We start from the raw sequence: 19,497 nt of genomic DNA on the forward strand, positions 1-19,497 counted from the left end.
GTCTAATCATAGATTTATTAAGATAATTTTCAAGTAGGCTATATCTATTCATTTATAATGCATTGTTGAGAGCATTTTGAAAATTTATTGCAGGATTATTTTCTTGTTGTTTAGAAAATTTTTGTTATAGTTTTAAACCAAGATATCATTCATTATTTATTAGTGTATTCATTCGAGAGCGTTAAAAGGGTTAATGGGGAGATAATTTTTTTGGTATTTACTGAACCTTTATTTTGTTTAAGTTTGTAAATGTGAATTTCTTTCGTTAAATTTCTAATTATCCCTTTTAAGATTTTGTTACATTTGCCGCAAATAAAGGACAAACTTTTGATATATCATTCTAGTGTAATTATTAATTATTATTGCATGTTTTGCATAGTGCTTGATCAGCTAATGCCTATATATAGTTCCTATATACAGGCAGACTGTGCGAAACCTGGCTTTAGTCGTGAAATTAGAATTTTATTCAATAAGGGCAAAACTACTGATTAAAGGCATTAAATGTTTGGGACACCCTGACTAGCTTTCAACGAGCAATCAGGTTGCCATTTGAAAAAACTTGTACAGGATGGCCATTTGAAAACGAAACAGACGAGATTACAGACGAAATAAATTTTTTCGATAGAAATGCTCGGACAGGTCGATTTCTGTTTCGAGGGGGACAACTTAAGATGTAGGTTACGGACGCATAGCGCTTCAACCCTTGCTACTACAACCCTCACCCCCAATTTTTGAATAGGGAAGATGGGGTGAGTGATACCTCATTCGAAAGGTATTTTCATACTGATTTCAGCACAGTAATTGTTTTTTCATTTTATGCATTAGTTCTCGAAATATTCTTAACTTAGTATTTGAAAATGTGTTTTCATGGCACTTGTAGTGTTTTTTTGTGAAAAATCGACATTTTGAGCTTCAAAACAACCAAGACTGTGGCTTCCTTCCTCCAATCCACTGACATATAAATCTTTAATCAAGATGTCGAACAAACAAAGCGTATTGCGAAGGAGCTCAATCTTGCTGAAACTCAATCTAAATTATCTTCGATATAATTTGCAGTATTTCCAATAACATGCGGTAACACTTGATCGATAGAAATCTCCAAAAAGTCCAAATACGTACCTACATATCTCTAATCAGATTACCAGGTAAGAAAATCAAATCATTAATGATGCCACAGAAATATTCCAGTCCCAATTCGTGAAACGATCTCCGATTAATTATGAAGTGTTTTCTCAGTTGGCCTCAATAATGTTTTCATTTTGTTGATTATTGAATTCATATCTTTTTCAAAAAAATGAGAATCGATAATTTTTTATTTTATTTTATTTTTTTCTTACCTGGTTATCTGATTAGAGATATGTACGTATTTGGACTTTTTGGAGATTTCTATCGATCAAGTGTTACCGCATGTTATTGGAAATACTGCAAATTATATCGAAGATAATTTAGATTGAGTTTCAGCAAGATTGAGCTCCTTCGCAATACGCTTTGTTTGTTCGACATCTTGATTAAAGATTTCTATGTCAGTGGATTGGAGGAAGGAAGCCACAGTTTGGTTGTTTTGAAGCTCAAAATGTGGATTTTTCACAAAAAAACACTACAAGTGCCATGAAAACACCACTTCATTTTCAAATACTTAGTTAAGAATATTTCGAGAACTAATGCATAAAATGAAAAAACAATTACTGTGCTGAAATCAGTATAAAAATACCATTCAAATGAGCTATCACTTACCCCATCTTCCCTATTCAAAAATTGGGGGTGAGGGTTGTAGTAGCAAGGGTTGAAGCGCTATGCGTCCGTAACCTACATCTTAAGTTGTCCCCCTCGAAACAGAAATCGACCTGTCCGAGCATTTCTATCGAAAAAATTTATTTCGTTTTCAAATGGCCACCCTGTATATCATAGTGTTATTGAGGCTCACTTTGGAGCCCTGTTTCAGACACCCTCATAAGTTATACAAGAAACAGTATCAGCGTACTTTCTCTTGATCCACTTTCGCAAAAAGAAATTCTTACAGTGAGGGATTTCGAAGACACAGGCACTAATTTGTGACAATCTTTTTTTCAACATATTTGATAATCAGGCTATAATTCAAAAATCGCTTGAGTGGTTGCGCATATCATACATTCAATCAGTGTAGAATTGAACGAAGAATTTGAATATGTATAAATATACAGGGTGTTACATTCGAAATAACGAAGTTACATTCATTTCCGGTAAAACCGGAAGTAGATTCCGCTTGAAAATATTCTACAATTCAAGTTCATGTACTCTAAAACGAAAATCCAAAATCTTGAAACTGTATTACCATTCTTTTCTTGAATACGTCTAATGAAACACTTAAAATCACCCTGTATACTAATTTCATAAGCACCGAGTCGGAAAGCCAAGGGGGGAGATGAGCGGATTTAGAGGGTTCAGAAAACGGTTTATTTATTCAAACCGCCGCGTTTCGCCGGCCGCAAAAACAACCAAACGAATATCATTTAAAGATGATTTTTGTTGAAACAGTTTATTTTGACCAGTTCTACCTTCTGCTAAAACGACTAACCTTCAAGAATGCAGCGAGCAGAATGAAATGCATAACGAAAATGAATAGTGAAAATGAGTTCGTTGAACCATAAAAACTGAGTCGTACATAGTTTGTGAACATTTCAATGATGAATAATAATAATAATAATAATGAAAATGACACTTACCCCGCCGTAAGCATACATATTGTTATGAGTTTGACTCGGGTTCACTTTGGACAGGAGGAAACGCGCCTGCGAACCACCCTGCTCGGTGTCTATGTATCTGGGCATGGGGAACCTCGTCTGCAGGATCTCTTGGGCATCGTCAACTGGAGCTTGTAACAACTGACGGAAGTTCTCGTACTCGGGCATATCTTGATACTTGAGATTTCTCCATTGGGCGATGGTCTGAAAATATAAATTTATAAGTATGTGGTTACGGAGCCCAAGAGGGAAATTCTGGATTCACTCAAGCGTGTCAGATTAATATAAGGGGAGATACCTAGGACCCTATAGAGTACCTGTGCCAAAAATTAGACCTGTATATAATAGGGGGAATTGTTTAGGGCAGTCTGTCAGAACAGTAGAAAAAACTATCATTGTGCATACTCGGGCGTGTCAGATTGAGATATATGTGGTTAATTACATGTTGAAAAGTATATATTCTTTTATGCGCGACGAAAATGTGTGAGGAGGCGCCAAACTTGAAAAGAAAAATGTTACGTGTACAGGGTGGGCAAAATTCGATGGGATTTAATGAGAGCTCTGTAACCGTGGGAGCTAGAGAAAAATGGATGGTAAGTTTCCGACCTCGATTTTCAAAAGATTGTCAATGGCCAAGACCGCATCCCTCTATCTTCTCTTGTTTTCAAGTTATAAGAGGAAACTCATTTTTCGGCTCTTCTTACTGGTGCTTCTACAGTGAAAGCTGTTTATTGCGACACCGGTTATAACGAAAATCCGTATATAACGAAGAAATTATCGACAATTGTTTGAAATTCTAAGTAATTCAACATAAAACCATTCGGACGTAACGACTTCGACTATAAGGACGAAGTCGCTTATTGCGACAGAAATTTTCTAAGCTTGTTCTATTTCTTCCGTTTATAACGACGTACCAGTAACAATTCGCCGTTGCAAGCGCTGTCGACTCTATCATCGGAGAAATACCGGAGCGATACTCATTTTTTTAAGCCTACTACTCACTACTGTTTAATTGTATATATATAAAAAAGTTCGATGTTGTAACATATACTTATTTACAGTATGAATTTAATGATCTTATCCATGTATTCGCATATGTATATTATTGTATATACCTATTTGTATTTTGTATTCGTTATGTATGCAGTTATAACGATCTCAAAATAAAATACATAGATGAATCCTATTTCTGAGTTCTTTATACACATTCTTGGATATAACGACCATCGGATATAACGACTTAATATTCACGGTCCCCCCAATGTCGTTATAACAGGATTTTACTGTATTTCCTAAAGTATGAGTGATATCGAAAAACAAATGTTACATTCTATAGACACCTTTTAATGTAGAATGCAGTGGCGTAGTCAAAGATTTTTTTCAGTCCGCCACTTCAGTGATATAGTGATAACTTTTATTTTTTTGAATATAGACTCTGTGTTATTTTTACATATTCCAGTTCCTTATTTTTTCTGATTCAGAATATATAACATACGTCGTGTCTCTGATTATTCTTTCAATAAAAAACTCGAAAACTAGATCGGTCCAGTTGGCAGGTCATTTCATTGATAATATGATAAAGAACTTTATGTTCGACTGCATCATAAACACTTTACTTATGAATTCGTTTAAAGTCCATAATTGACACTTTTTCATGTAGAATGCAGTGGCGTAGTCAAAGATTTTTTTCAGTCCGCCACTTCAGTGATATAGTGATAACTTTTATTTTTTTGAATATAGACTCTGTGTTATTTTTACATATTCCAGTTCCTTATTTTTTCTGATTCAGAATATATAACATACGTCGTGTCTCTGATTATTCTTTCAATAAAAAACTCGAAAACTAGATCGGTCCAGTTGGCAGGTCATTTCATTGATAATATGATAAAGAACTTTATGTTCGACTGCATCATAAACACTTTACTTATGAATTCGTTTAAAGTCCATAATTGACACTTTTTCATGTAGAATGCAGTGGCGTAGTCAAATATTTTTTCACTCCGCTCCTCAGTGATTTAGTGATAACTTTTATTCTTTTAAATATACACCCTGTATTATGTTTACATATTCCAGTCCCATATTTTTTTCTGATTCAGAATATATAAGTCGTATCTCTAATTGTTCTTCCAATAAAAAACTCAAAACTAGTTCGGTCAAATTGGCAGTTCATTTTCATTGATAATATGATAACGAACTTTATGCTTTTATGTTTTATCAGGTTATGAGAGCCTTTGGAGATCACTTTCATACCGGATATTCGAGAAGATGCTCGAGAAATGAGGAAATTATGAGAATTTCCATGACTACTTCATATTTACCAATTAACCTCTACTAGTACTGGCACAGCCTTATTTGTGAAGGTGTTTGAAAAGGCTGTGGTACTGGAATTTAGATTATTTACTGGTTAAAAAGGTTTCCGAACATATTCAGTTGAATCCAGGTTTATAAAATTTCCTGAAAGTGATTCATTCCATATTGGAAAATTTTTCATCCTTTCAAATATCAGGAATGAAAGTGATCTTCAAAGTCTCTCATATTAATAATAATAGTAAGGTTTATTCTTTGAAATCTACAAGGTTGTTACAATTTTATTATCTGAATAATAAACCTAAGGAAATCCACTAAATGCAAAGCCTGTGTCATCTAATAACCTGACACAATTTGAGAGCATAAAGTTCATTATCATATTTATTATCACTATATCACTGAAGTCATGGACTGAAAAGAATCTTTGACTACGCCACTGCATTCTAGATGAAAAAGTGTCTGTCGATATCACTGATTCTTTACGAAATAAAGGCACGAGTACAAAGAAAAATGAGTTTTCCCTTATAACTTGAAAACAAAAAAAAGATAGGAGGATGCGGTTTTGGCCATAAACAATATTTTGAAAATCGAGGTAAGAAACGTGCCATTCAATCCCATCGAATTTTGCCCACCCTGTATACTGTGTCCCATTTTCGTTGAGACTGCACTGTATCTCAGCTAAAGATAGAGACATGCGGTTTTCGAAACCCTGTATCGCTTTTATGTGAAACTTTTGAAGCCACAAACAGAAATATTTCAACTACTTTTGTTCCTGAAATACAGGGCGAAAACGAAAATGTGTACCTTTGGAGATGTTATTATTTATCAGGCACTGTATAAGATAGAAGAAAAATGAAAACTGCTTACAATAGATATTTTTACATACAAGTCAGTGGTGTATTTGAAAATTTCTTTTTAGAGCACTGTTTTTTAGATTGGGCACAAACTTGGTCTTTTTGAATGGAATAGCCTGTATATTTTAACGTCAAATTTCTGGATTTTTCTGAATACATTGGTGTATCACAACATTCACAACCTAATCTTTAATAAATTTTAGCTTCAAAAATCAGAGAAATCCATATTTATGTTTGTTTTTTTAATAGTACGCTATGAATTCTCCCACACATGCCATCATGCAATTATCACTTGTTTCAAAACGCCAGGTGCTTGAACTTATTTATTCAATTGCATTTTAAATATTCTCAATTTTGAAGAGTGATATTTTAAGTTTATTTAAAATATAATTGAATTAATAGGTTTAAATAACACGGCGTTTTGAAAAGTAATAATTAAATGCATGTGTGAAAGAATTCATGGCCTACTATTGAAAAAACAAACATAAATATGGATTTTTCTGATTTTTGTACGTAAAATTTATTAAGGATATGGTTATGATACATCAATGTATTCCTAAAAAAATTGCAAAAATTTGAAGTTAAAATATACAGGGTGTTCTATTTAAAAACTACCAAGTTTGTGCCCAATCATAAAAACAGTGGACTTAAATTTTTTTTTGGATACGCCACTGACTTTTATGTAAAAATATCTATTTTGAGCAGTTTTCATTTTTTTCCATCTTATACAGGGCCTGAGAAATAATTACATCGCCAAAAGATTGTTCTCGCCTTGTATTTCAGGTACAAAAGTAGTTGGAATATTTCTGTTTGAGGCTTTAAAAGTTTTACAAAAAAGTGATACAGGTCGAGAAAACCGCATGTCTTTATCTTCAATAATAGCTGAGATAGAGTGCAGTCTCAACCAAAATGGGACGCAGTGTACGAGGATGTACTGAAATCTAGTTAGCCTAGACCAGTTCCATGCATGAAAAAAATATTGCGTTACCATAGCAACAAACAATAACTCATTAGAAGTATCAGTGTGAAGTTTGGGGACAATAAATTAAAAGAAAGAAGATATCCACCGAAATTGTGAAAAGTGAAAAATTGGAATATGGACCATCATCAAGTACCTGTATAAAAGACTTAAGAGGTAAGCAGATTTACGAAGATATGCTAAATACCCTTGGTGATCAATGTCCTTCGTATGTGACAGTGAAAAATTGGACTGCAAGTTTCAAAACATTGAAAGATGATGACCGATCGGAAAGGCCTGTTTCTGTGTCAGTCCACGAAAATATCGATGCAGTTTATGACATGATTTTATCAGATCGTCGAATTGGGCTAGAACGCATATCTGAAGCACTGAATATTTCATACGAACGCGTTCATTATATAGTTCACGTCAATTTGGACATGAGAAAAATTGTTGCAAAATGGATCCCCAAATGTTTGAATGTTGACCAAAAGCGTGCAAGGGTAGAAGCATCGCGTTCGATCTGTGCTCGATTTGAAAACCATGTAGACTTCTTAAACCGAATTGTTACTATGGCTGAGACTTGGGTACATTTCTACGATGCAAAAACAAAGCAACAATCGATGGAATGGCGACACTCTGGCTCTCCAAGACCTAAGAAGTTTCGTGTCCAAAACTCTGCTGGAAAAGTTCTTGCTTCAGTTTTTTGGGATTGCCATGGAGTAATCATGATTGATTTTTTGAATGAGGGTATAACAATAACAATAATAATAAGATTACTATTCGACATTACTGACCACTCTACGGGAAAAAATTAAAGAGAAAAGACGCGGAAAGCTATCCAAAAGTGCTTTGTTTTTACAAGACAACGCCCATGCACACAAATCTCATGTTGCCATGCAAAAAATTCGTGATTAAGGGTTTGAATTACTAGAACACCCCCTTATTCAACAGATTTGGCTCCATCCGACTATCATCTCTTTCCTCAACAGAAAAAAGTTTAGAAGGTCGTAAATTTTGTTCCAACGAGGAGGTAATAAAAGCTGTGGAGGTCTGGTTTCCAGAGAAAGAAAAGAATTTTTTTTTAAAGGTCTAGAGACATTGCAGGTTCGCTGTAATAAATGTATCTAATTAAGAGGGGAACATATGATGAGTAATAAAATATTTTGACATTGAAATTTTGTTTGGTTCTATAGTAGGCTAAGAATTTTTCAATATATCCTCGTAAATGAAAATGAATAAATTCTGAGTAAAATTGTGTTTCATAAAAGTTTGGCTACCTACTGTGTTGTCTGAAAATTCAGACTTGACTAGATAGATTGAATATTGGAATCGCATGCCGAAGTACAAGAAATACCTTGTTCCCTGAAGTTTTTTCTTCTTTTTCTCGAATATCCTATGAAATAAAGGGAATTTTGATATACAGGGTGTTTTTTTTTTTAGTTCAATATCATTAGTCAGTTTTTCCTAGGCCCGACCTGAATAAAATTACTATGTCAGTATGAACTAGTTGTTGCATATCTTTCCTCAACTGATAAAAAGTTTAAAAGGTCGTAAACTTTGTTCCAACGAGGAGGTAATAAAAGCTGTGGATGTCTGGTTTGCAGAGCAAGAAGAAACATTTTTTTTGAAAGGTCTAGAGACGTTGCAGGTTCGCTGTAATAAATGTATCCAATTAAGAGGAGAATATGTTGAGTAATACAATAATTTGACATTGAAATTTGTTTGGTTCTATAGTAGGCTAAGAATTTTTCAATATATCCTCATACATTCGACTATGAAATACCCTGTATACATTTGTTCTATTTCTCTGTTTTCAAAAGGAAAAAAAAATGTAAACTCACCTCTCCGTGGAAAATCAAAATTTGGAAGAAGGTGTCCATGAGCAGGATCTTATCGGGTTGAATGGAACTGGTATCAAGAAGAACAGGTTCCGGAGGTCCGTTGAAACTATAACTGTACAATATCGGTTGTATCATTATCAACGACTGGGTGAGATCTTCCCTCATCAGCATGTGTCTGTAGAAGGACGTTTCATCCGGGGAATTGTTGAAAACTTGCAAGAATTGGGAACGTCTGAGATGATACATGAACTGAGGGTACAAACTGAAGTTCTCGCTCAATCGGAAACTGTTGGTATCGTCCTTGTTGTATTCTCCGAACTTCTGACACTGAAAAAAAAATTGGGGTATGTAATAAAAAAAAAATAACAAATATGACTCGAATTACCAATCTTATAAGCATCCTGTCGACCCATCTGAGCACGTCGGGGCTCTCATCGCTTTCCGCTCTATACACCGCCATTCTTGCCATCAGAACAGCTGCTGTTTCCTGGTCGAAGCCCGCTGTTATGTGATGGATGTTCACAGACGCGTCAGCCCAATTTCTCGCAACCGTTGTTACTCTTATCCTTTTCTGTCCACTTGAATGCTGTAATTTCGATAAATATACCGCTGCAGTTGAGGAAGTTCAATTTTGAGATTATCTCAAAAGTTTCCAATTTTTTTTTACTAACTTTTTAAATGAACTGTGCTAAAGCGTTGTGTTTAGAGCTCGTGAAAGCACTCGAACTCGATGTCTTTTTGTGCGTTTTTCAAGCACTTTTAAAAACGGACGACTACATCGCAAGATATTGCGGATTGTACCGGGTGGATTGTTTATACAGGGTGACTGGTGACGTAAGGAACAACGTCTAGGTGGAGATAGAGGACCTCAAACTGAATGAGAATTTGGGTTTCAAATGTTCCGAATGTTCGTTATGAAACAATGCTAAATCTATTAACTCCCATACTTTCGTTGATATGGCGATGGCCTAATTAACAAACCTCGTAACTCCAGCTAAATCGAATTTCTGATATTTATTTAGTTTTGTTTATCTATGGTCTTTCCGGATATTATTCAACACTAAAATGAAAAAAAGACTAAACATTCACAACTACCATACCAGACAAATTAACAATTTCCATCTAGATAATATCAGAACAAATAGAGCCAAAAATTCACCTTACTACCAGGCTGCAATGGTATATAACAACATACCTGAACATGTAAAACGGAAACAATCTCTCAAATTGTTCAATAAATTTGTTAAAGATTTTGCGATGACACATTTTGCCTAATGTTTATTTCATTTGATTTTATTCAAAATTTAATGATTCTACTAGAACATCACTTTAATGATGATTTGTCGTCTTATGTATTAAATAAATAAATAAATGCATCATACTGTAATGAACGTGTATTTTTCTGACAAAATGCACTTTCATTTTAGAATAATCCTTTAATTTTCATTTTTAAGTAATTTAATTTCGAATTAATTTTGGAGAGAAATATTTTCAGTTTCCAATTCAGGATTCCGACATCGTTCGGAATTGTAAACATTCCGCACCGTTTTTATTCCGTTTTCAGTTCTGAAAAACGATGTCGTACCGTATAAAACATCCTGAATTGGAAAATAACCGTGTTTTTTGTTCCCTAGCACAGATAGGTCGAAATTAAGACGTCTTCATCGACGCAGATTTTACAGACAGTCGGGACACATCTGATTTCCGCACCCCCCCCCTGTGGATATAAAATCAGATGTTCCCCCGCTGGCGTGGATACTGAGGGGGTGCAGAACGCACTTTGGAGTGGTGAAAAACTTCCTTCATCTCTTACTCCCTAATTTAAGTTCCACTCCTACTGCTGAAGCACCCCGCTGGCGTGGATACTCAAGGGGTGCAGAACGCACTTTGGAGTGGCGAAAAACTTTCTTCATCCCTTACTCCCTAGTTTAAGTTCCACTCCTACTGCCGAAGCACCCCGCTGGCGTGGGTACTCAGGGGGTGCAGAACGCACTTTGGAGTGGCGAAATACTTTCTTCATCCCTTAATCCCTAGTTTAAGTTCCACTCCTACTGCCGAAGCACCCCGCTGGCGTGGATACTGAGGGGGTGCAGAACGCACTTTGGAGTGGTGAAAAACTTCCTTCATCTCTTACTCCCTAATTTAAGTTCCACTCCTACTGCTGAAGCACCCCGCTGGCGTGGATACTCAAGGGGTGCAGAACGCACTCTGCAGTGGCGAAAAACTTCCTTCATCCCCTACTCCCTAGTTTAAGTTCCACTCTTACTGCCGAAGCACCCCGCTGGCGTGGATACTCAGGGGGTGCAGAACGCACTTTGGAGTGGCGAAAAACTTCCCTCATCCCCTACTCCCTAGTTTAAGTTCCACTCCTACTGCCGAAGCACCCGGTGGCGTGAATACTCAGGGGGGTGCTGAACGCACTTTGGAGTGGCTAACCCTCTTTCCTCCCTCGTTTGTCCGACGCTCATCGCTGCTGTTATAGATGAACCCCGCTGGCGTGGATACTCAGGGGGTGAAGAACGCACCTAGGGGTGAGCTGTCGGGAAACTGTGCCGTCTTGTTTCATCCCCTAACCTGGCTGAGGTCAGATGCCTATCCGTTAAGTGTGCGTCTTAGGTTCTGGCTGGGGAACACGTCCGTAAACCCCGTATAACGTTTTGAGATCGGATCCTGTTTCATTCCGTCCGTTTTGCCCTGTAAATTCACTGTACGAATTTTATAATAGTGCCATTTGTGTTGTAAGAGTCGACAAATATAATTTGTATACGTTAATTTTGACTTTCACTGGTTGTCGCTAACACCCCAGACACCGAGGAACCTTGTCTTCGGCTCGTAGCTACCAGGGTAGGTTTGCTATTTTTCTTGAATATCTGGCGCTCGAGTACCCCGAGAAAAAGCCGTTACAATGCAAATATGTATATTTTAATGTATGTGGAAAAAGGAATTATTACAGAAATTCTTTATCAATTATAAAGGAAATAATCAGTTTTTTGTGTCTCCTATGAAAACTGACAAATGTGACGTTTGTTGATTATGCCACCGATGGTGAATTTTTGGCTGATATTTCACAAGCTTGTTGCAATAGGCATTCACCGTCAGCACAAGAAAAAAAATATAAAGAATTGCAGGCCCATATTAAAAAATTTCAATTCACCTGTCAGGTAAGAAATATGAGATGAAATAAATTCACATAGAAATTTGAGGAGAGCGAAAAAAACTGATGCAAGATCTGTCTTTTGTTTGAATGGCACAAATTTTCTATTGTTTTTATGATATGTTGAAATCAGAATATTACAATATTTTTATATTCCCATCATGAAAAATAAAGTTCCTGATGAAACAAAAATACTAAGGTGAACATTTGAAGTTTCGTTGGACCACCCTATATCATCACATGCACGCAAATTATCCACTTCAATTCCAGAGCAGTGTATGTATAAATATGTACCCGATGAAAAAATATTCGCTCCATTGAGAAAGAAAATTATCTACGAACCTGATATTGGGTGATGAATTGAATGCATCCCCTTCCACCTTGGGGAATTGGAGCGGCATGTTGATTGACTATCTCGAAAAATAGGGACATGGTGGTGCTGGGTGTCAAGGTGCACAATTTCCATTGCACCGTGTTACCCATGCCGGTCTCTATGTCGGACACGAGCGGGCTCTTAACGTTCAGAGAAACACACGGCCCAATTCCGCCCTGTACTGAAAATAAGCAAACATTTTACTTGTATATCGATTGAAATTCATTCTGGGAGGATTCTGCATAGCCTGAAACTTTTTAGGGTTTTTAGGGTAAATTCTTGCAAGAATTTACACAGGAGCGAATCGTTTATTTCACTTTTTTAATTGATTTTGTTCCAGTGATTGGGAGTGAAAACCCTAAAAAGTTTCAGGAAATTTAACTTGTAGTCTAAAATCCCTCTGCAAAATCACTACGTTCATGGTATATTCAAATGATCAAATTAATAAAGATTCAAAATTCATTTCCTTGTGAGAAGAATAGGATGTTAACGACACGAGAGAGAAAATTATTGCCACTATCAAGAAAAAAAAATCAGTCCTCGACAACCTGGATGGTGCCATGCAATATCATTTGGCGAATTGAATGATCGAATCTTACAGTTCACGCAGATATCGAAGAAATCATTAAATTCATTGTATAGGGTGATTTCGCGAACTGTTACGAACTGTCCAAATTAATGTGATACGGTCCTGCAAATCGAATGATATTTGATTCAAGTTTTCTGGATCAACACCGACATCCCCAACAACCAATGGATTCAGTTCGGATTCAGACAAGGCCATTCAACGGTCCAGAAAACTCACAGAATCACACAAGCCGTCAACCCAGCCTTCGAAGAAAAGAAATACTGTACTTCAGTCTTTCTCGATGTAAGCCAAGCTTTTGATAAAGTTTAGCACGCAACACTACACAAAATAAAAATTATCCTCCCCCTAAAGTACATCTTCTGAAATCCTATTTGATGAATAGGAAATTCTGAATCAGAGTTGGACAAGAAATCTCTGGAAATTACCCCATCCGTGCTGGAGTTCCTCAAGGTAGCGTCCTGGGCCCAGTACTATATATATATATTGTACACATCAGATCTGACCACATCGATCAAAACTATACTAGGAACATTTGCAGATGATACAACTATTCTGGCCATAGACGAAGATCCATGGTACGTCACCAACCAAACTTTACACGATGAGTCCCATACATTGTGGATTTTATAAAACGGTGAACCCATGGAGCCCCATAGAGCCCATAGAATTGTAAATTTGTGATTGCTAATGCTAATAAATAAAGAGAAAAGGAAAAAAAAAAAGTTTTCTGGAACCTCATGGGAGCTATCTTCATTCCAAATGGTTTTAATTTCTATTTAAATTTGAAAAACACCCTGTAAATTAGAATCTAGAACTTCTAGATTCTACATATGGACGTTTTTCGTTTTCGTGATACTCTAGGTGTTCTCTATCTTTCATTAAAATGTTTCCCATCTTATACGGGACACCCTGTATGTACTTTTGTTAGCTAGTATGATTCTCGAGCTATAACCGATGGTTGTAAAAATTTTCACGAAGCATTAAGAATTCAATTGATGTTATGTAATGGAGATACTTTGGACCCTGTAGAGTACCTCTACCAAAAATAAGACCTGTATATAGGAAAATTGTCCAGGACAGCATGTCAGTATAGTAAAAAAAAAAACGATCATTGTACATAAGCGAGCGTGTCAGATTAAGATGTGTGGTTAACCATATGTTGAAAAGTATATATTCTCTTATGCCCGTTTTCACCAACGATCCCTAAATTTTAAGGAATATCTAAGCCCATTTAAGAGCTTCAATTTCGTTTTCACAAACGTTTAGGGAACTCGTAAGTGCTAGGGGATACCCTAAATTATAAATGCCCGAAAGTCGATCCCCTATCGAATCCCTAATAAAGTGACAGCGGATTTTGACATGTCTACGATACGCAAAAAGAATTTTTTTTGAGAAATGGATAATTGTTAGCCGTGAATTTGTGGAAATGATCGCTCTTCGAAACCCCAATCATCAAATTTAGAGGAGTTGCTTTGAGATTTGTGTATTTATTTGAAGACACGGTTGTTTGGGAAGTGATAAAACTAAAAACCCCTTCACAGTGATTACTTCTAAACACCAATTTCTAGTAGAAATCGCTCGAATACCATAAAGCAGAGCTTGTTATTAGGAATGAATAGAAGCAGTTGTGTTGAAATTGTGTGAAAAATTTTGAACATATACAATGGAAGTTTATGAAAAAATGCAATCATGTTGGAATTTGGCCATTCTTTATATCTCGAGGAGGATGTTCGGTGACACCATATAGAATGATTTGTATGACTATCAATGCAAAGGGAATATTGGATTTATGTTTCTGTCTTTATGAGTATTAATAAAAAAAACACTAGTACGGAACTATTTTATTTAGACGAATATTTCTTTTTATAGAAAGTGAGTTGAGTGAGTTATTATCAATAGGAAATTGAATATTTGGGAAAAAATATTGAACAATATATAGAAATCAGAATTTTTTATTGATATGCTTGAGGAGAGTACTGAATGTTGGGTAATCGACATTAATACTTCACATAAAAACACTTCAACCGTTGTTGAAATATGCTTCAAGAGTGTTTCTCAATATAGCATTCAATCCAAGAAAAAATATACCACTTAGTTGTATTCTCACCTTTTAATCTTCACACTATTTAAAAACATGAGCACATTCTGGAATACATTTTTTCTTCTCATGAATCTTTCCATTTGGAATATTTCATATAAGTAACTCCCGAGGTAACTCCTATTTTGATCTGACTTCTTTGTCGAGATTCTGCCAAGAATTTGGTGTGTACTGAACTTTATTATGAAATGAATTTGAAACATTTTTCGACGATATCCACTTCCACTTTCTGTTTTTAGATAGATCACATAATCCAGTGTTATGTGGGAGTGTATGTGTAGAGCGGAGTACTATGTATTCTATAAAAGCTCACTTGTATTTTCTCTTTTCATGATTACTCGGATTTAAAGGCCAGATACTTGCGTAATTTCTGTCAAAAAAATTAATATTTTTAACGTCAAACTACAACGACAGGTCAATGTCACGAGCACAGATCCTTATGTTTTCGAAAAACTGTTGAAATCTGATATGAAATACATTTCTTTTTAATTTATTACAGGGAAACAATGAGTATAGGGCACAGGACATTGGATTATTTCAGGAGAATATAAACGGAAATTGTTTGCAAGACATAAAAATCGTGCGATTCGGTGAACCATTTACGTCTGCACCATAGACATAGAGACATGGACTGAGCAATGCCAGCATGAAATTGGCTATTTATTAAAAAGAGAGAAAAGCTCGTCGGGACATACCTTTCTCTTTTTTGTTCACATAGAGGTGAGTGTAGACCAATCAAAATTCTAGAAAAAGACAACTGCATTCCCGACGTGTTTTTCTCTCTGTCACTTTTTTTGACCGTATTTCATGCATAGATATAAAGGGAAGGCACAGTCCATGTCTCTATGTTTATGGTTTGCACCCTCGTAGCCAAATTTCGTAGCTACGAGCTCCTATCCATTACCTAGATAAGTATTCCTTAACAAAGATACCTTTGTACGGTGAAAACGAATTTATATTAAGGGTAGAGTTAGGTACTCCCTAATCCCTAAAGCTAAGGAATACTTAGATAGTGGCATGTTTAGGGATCGTTGGTGAAAACGGGCATTAATCTGACAATTTAAGCGTGACGAAAATGTATGAGAGGGCGCCAAACTTGCAAAAAAAAACGTAACGTGTACATTCTCGAGAGCGGAGGCTTTTTTTTCTTAATTTCTTAATAACCACAAGAAAAATCCAGGTCTGGTTTAACAAAAAATGGTGGAACGATTGTATCCTCCAAACAACCTGTATGTAGAAATTTCGAAAATCCGTTTGCATATTTCAAAAGAATACAATGAACTTTGCGCAGACAGTTTCACTGCTCTAATTTGAAGTTTCTTGGATTATTCCAATTATCCTTTCTAACGTTTACTATGTGGCGGATTAAGCTAGTGATGAATAACTTACTTTTCAGTTCTCTAGAACATTTGACTTCTAATATTGCATTGAATGACATCTTGAGGTCACCGTTGGTATATTTGGAAAATACCCTCTGGAAAGTTTGCTTGAACAGGGATGAATTGAAGGAATCACCCATAACCATATGACCTCTGCAAAATGAAGCGAAATTATCGTATTCCTTCTTCGTTAAATCAACTCATATTTACCCAGTGGAATTGCAGCACTGCTTCATCTCCATCAGTCCTGTCTGGTCGAGAGCGCAAGAATAAATGTCGATGCAATGTCCGTTAGTTGCCGCCCTAACAGCAAGGGCTTCGTAGTGTTTGATGGCCTTCTTCATGTATTTAACGTTATCCTTGTGGATATCGTGATGCGATCTGCAACATAAAAAGTTAAATCGATCACGCAAAAACGTGAAACTCGGAATTAATACCTGATTGGCTCTTTGAGGTCGTCGTTAACCACCTGACCCGGTCCTTGAGAGCAGGGTCCGCCCACGAAGGTCATGATTCTTGCCCCCGTATTCGCGTACGTGCATTCCAATAGACCGACTGCGATGGAAAGGGCTACACCTGTCGAACGTAGATGCCTTTTTCCCTGAGGTACGGGCCAAGGATCTCTCTGAAGTTCACCTGAATCCGGATACACACTATTACATTCGTAAAATAATTGTCTCAAAATTATCATTATCTCAAAAATATCAGATCATTTAAATTAAATATCACCCTGTAATTATTCACATAAAACACACAAATCGACGTTTCTTGAAATCTAGAAGAGAGATAGTAGTGGTAACATTTTTTCAGGGTAGATGTTGATTTTTAGGGCTGAGAAAAGATATTTTCGATTGATGGCTAAACTATATTGTGTTGTTTGAGCTAATTATATTGTTCAAGTTTTTTTCCATATGTTAGTTAGCTACTGATTTATTTATTTCATATATTTCTTTCTTTTTCTTCTCGGACGTGTTCTATACAGAAGTATTCTGTCTTGAAGAATGAATAAATTATTATTATTAATATTATAACCCGTCTCGAAAAAATTTCAAGGTGAGAATTGTAGATAAGTTCACTCCCTATAACTTTTTCCTTAACCGATTTTCGACATAACCTAAAATTCATGGTGAAAAATGCAGAACACCAATTTTTTGTTTTGAATTTTTTTGCAACAAAAATGTATCGGTTCGAATGATAATCACGGAAAATATTATAGATTACCTTGTGCTCAATGAGCAGTAATATTTTTTTAACCAAATATTAATTTTTTTATTACTACTTGAAAAAAGAAGTGTACTTTTTCACCCCCACCCTCCGACCTTGCTCTTGTCTACACTCCTGACTAGTTCCCCCAGGACACACATATAGTGCAGTTTATTCTATGGTGCCTTAGACAACTCTAATTGACCATCGCAGAAGCCCAACTCTACAGCTGTCAGAACTTCTCATTGTGTTAACCTCGATAATTGTACTTCTCGTTTAATTCTGGTTCTAAAAAGTTCTACGCAAAAGGTAATGTACTCTAAGTCTTCTCAAAATTATCAATTACTCCATATTTATTTTCTTTTCATGCTTTAATTCTGTATGAAATAACCACCTGCAAGATTATTAAGAATCTTCAAACTTATTTATAATCCTCAATAGTACTCCTCAATTGATATGTTCACCCGAGTCAACTCATTTATGTGCCTCCTCAGGAATATAAATTTTATTATATATATTATCTAGTTGAGTTAACTAGATTTTTAGACCTTTCTAGATTTTTTTCTCATGGAAATGGGTATGTCACAGCAGAATTGAACTTTCTCATGTCTTTCTCATTGATAATGAACTCTGATTTATTGTCTTCTCATGCTCATCTCATTAATTTGATTCAGTTTATTTAATTTCTGTTGTTAATCTCTCACTTATATATGACCAATTACTGATGTCGAGTCTCAGATGAATGAATCCTCATGTTCTCCAGGGTGGACCCTCGATTTAGGAACACGATGTGAACTTCTCAAATATTGTTCAATGGTCAGTGGTAAGCCATGTGACACTGGTTGACAGTCTCTTGTCCTGGTTCAACCCTGGAAGGCCTGCTCTGGTAATCTTGTACACTGTGACAAAATTCGATGGGATTGATGACACCTCTGTATCTGTAAGAGCTAGGAAACGATGGATGGAATGTTTCAAACCTCGATTTTCAAAAGATTGTCAATGGCCAAAACCGCATTCCTCTATCTTCTTTTGTTTTCAAAAACAAATGTTACATTCTAAAGACACTTTTTCATGTAGAATGCAGTGGCGCAGTCAAAGTTTTTTTTCAGTCCGCTACCTCAGTGATATAGTGGTAACTTTCATTTTTTTAAATATAAACTCAATGTAATTTTTAACAAATTCCAGTTTTATATTTTTTTCTGATTCAGAATATATAATATTGGTCATATCTCTCATTGATCTTCCAATAAAAAAACTCAAAAACTAGTTCGGTCAGGTTGGCAGGTCATTTTCATTGATAATATGATAATGCTTTTATGTTGTATCAGGTTATAAGAGTTTCTTTGAGATCACTTTCATTCTGGATATTCAACAAGATGCTCGTAAATGAGGAAATTAGAAGAATTTCTATGACTACTTCATATTTACCTATTAACCTCTACTAGTAGTGGCACAGCCTTACTTGTGGAGGTGTTTGAAAAGGCTGTGGTACTAGTATTTAGATTATCTATTAGTTGTAAAGGTTTCGGAACATATTCAGTTGAATCCAGGTTTATAAAATTTCCTGAAAGTGATTCATTCCATATTGAGAAATTCTTCATCCTTTTAAATATCCGGAATGAAAGTGATCTTCAAAGTCTCTCATATTAGTAATAATTATGAGGTTTATTCTTTGAAATCTACAAGGTTGTTACAATTTTAATATCTGAATAATAAACCTTAGAAAATCCCTGTGTCATTTAATATCCTGACACAATGTAGGAGCTTAAAGTTCATTATCATATTATCAATGAAATGACATACCAACTAGACCGAACTAGTTTTTGAGTTTTTTATTGGAAGAACAATCAGAGACACGACGTATGTCATATATTCTGAATCATAATATAGACTGGAATATGTAAAAATAACATTTTTTATATTTGAAAAAATAAAAGTTATCACTATATACCTGAAGTGGCGGACTGAAAATAATCTTTGACTACGCCACTGCATTCTACATGAAAAAGTGTCCATAG

General features: G+C 35.6%; 1 protein-coding gene across 2 annotated transcripts in view; it reads right to left on the reverse strand.

Annotated features, from left to right (window-relative positions):
- Positions 1-19,497, reverse strand: part of LOC123307606 (protein transport protein Sec23A) — a 33,753-nt gene that overhangs the window by 11,385 nt on the left and 2,871 nt on the right. For both annotated transcript variants that reach the window (XM_044889985.1, XM_044889984.1), the window contains exons 5-11: positions 16,714-16,912; positions 16,487-16,657; positions 16,287-16,429; positions 12,180-12,391; positions 9,069-9,269; positions 8,684-9,010; positions 2,703-2,924 (exon numbers count right to left, since the gene is read on the reverse strand). In XM_044889985.1, coding sequence (XP_044745920.1) covers positions 2,703-2,924; positions 8,684-9,010; positions 9,069-9,269; positions 12,180-12,391; positions 16,287-16,429; positions 16,487-16,657; positions 16,714-16,912 — 1,475 coding nt within the window. The remainder of the gene's footprint in view (positions 1-2,702; positions 2,925-8,683; positions 9,011-9,068; positions 9,270-12,179; positions 12,392-16,286; positions 16,430-16,486; positions 16,658-16,713; positions 16,913-19,497) is intronic.

The sequence above is a fragment of the Coccinella septempunctata genome, chromosome 2 (assembly GCF_907165205.1).
Source record: "Coccinella septempunctata chromosome 2, icCocSept1.1, whole genome shotgun sequence".
NCBI lineage: Eukaryota > Metazoa > Arthropoda > Insecta > Coleoptera > Coccinellidae > Coccinella > Coccinella septempunctata.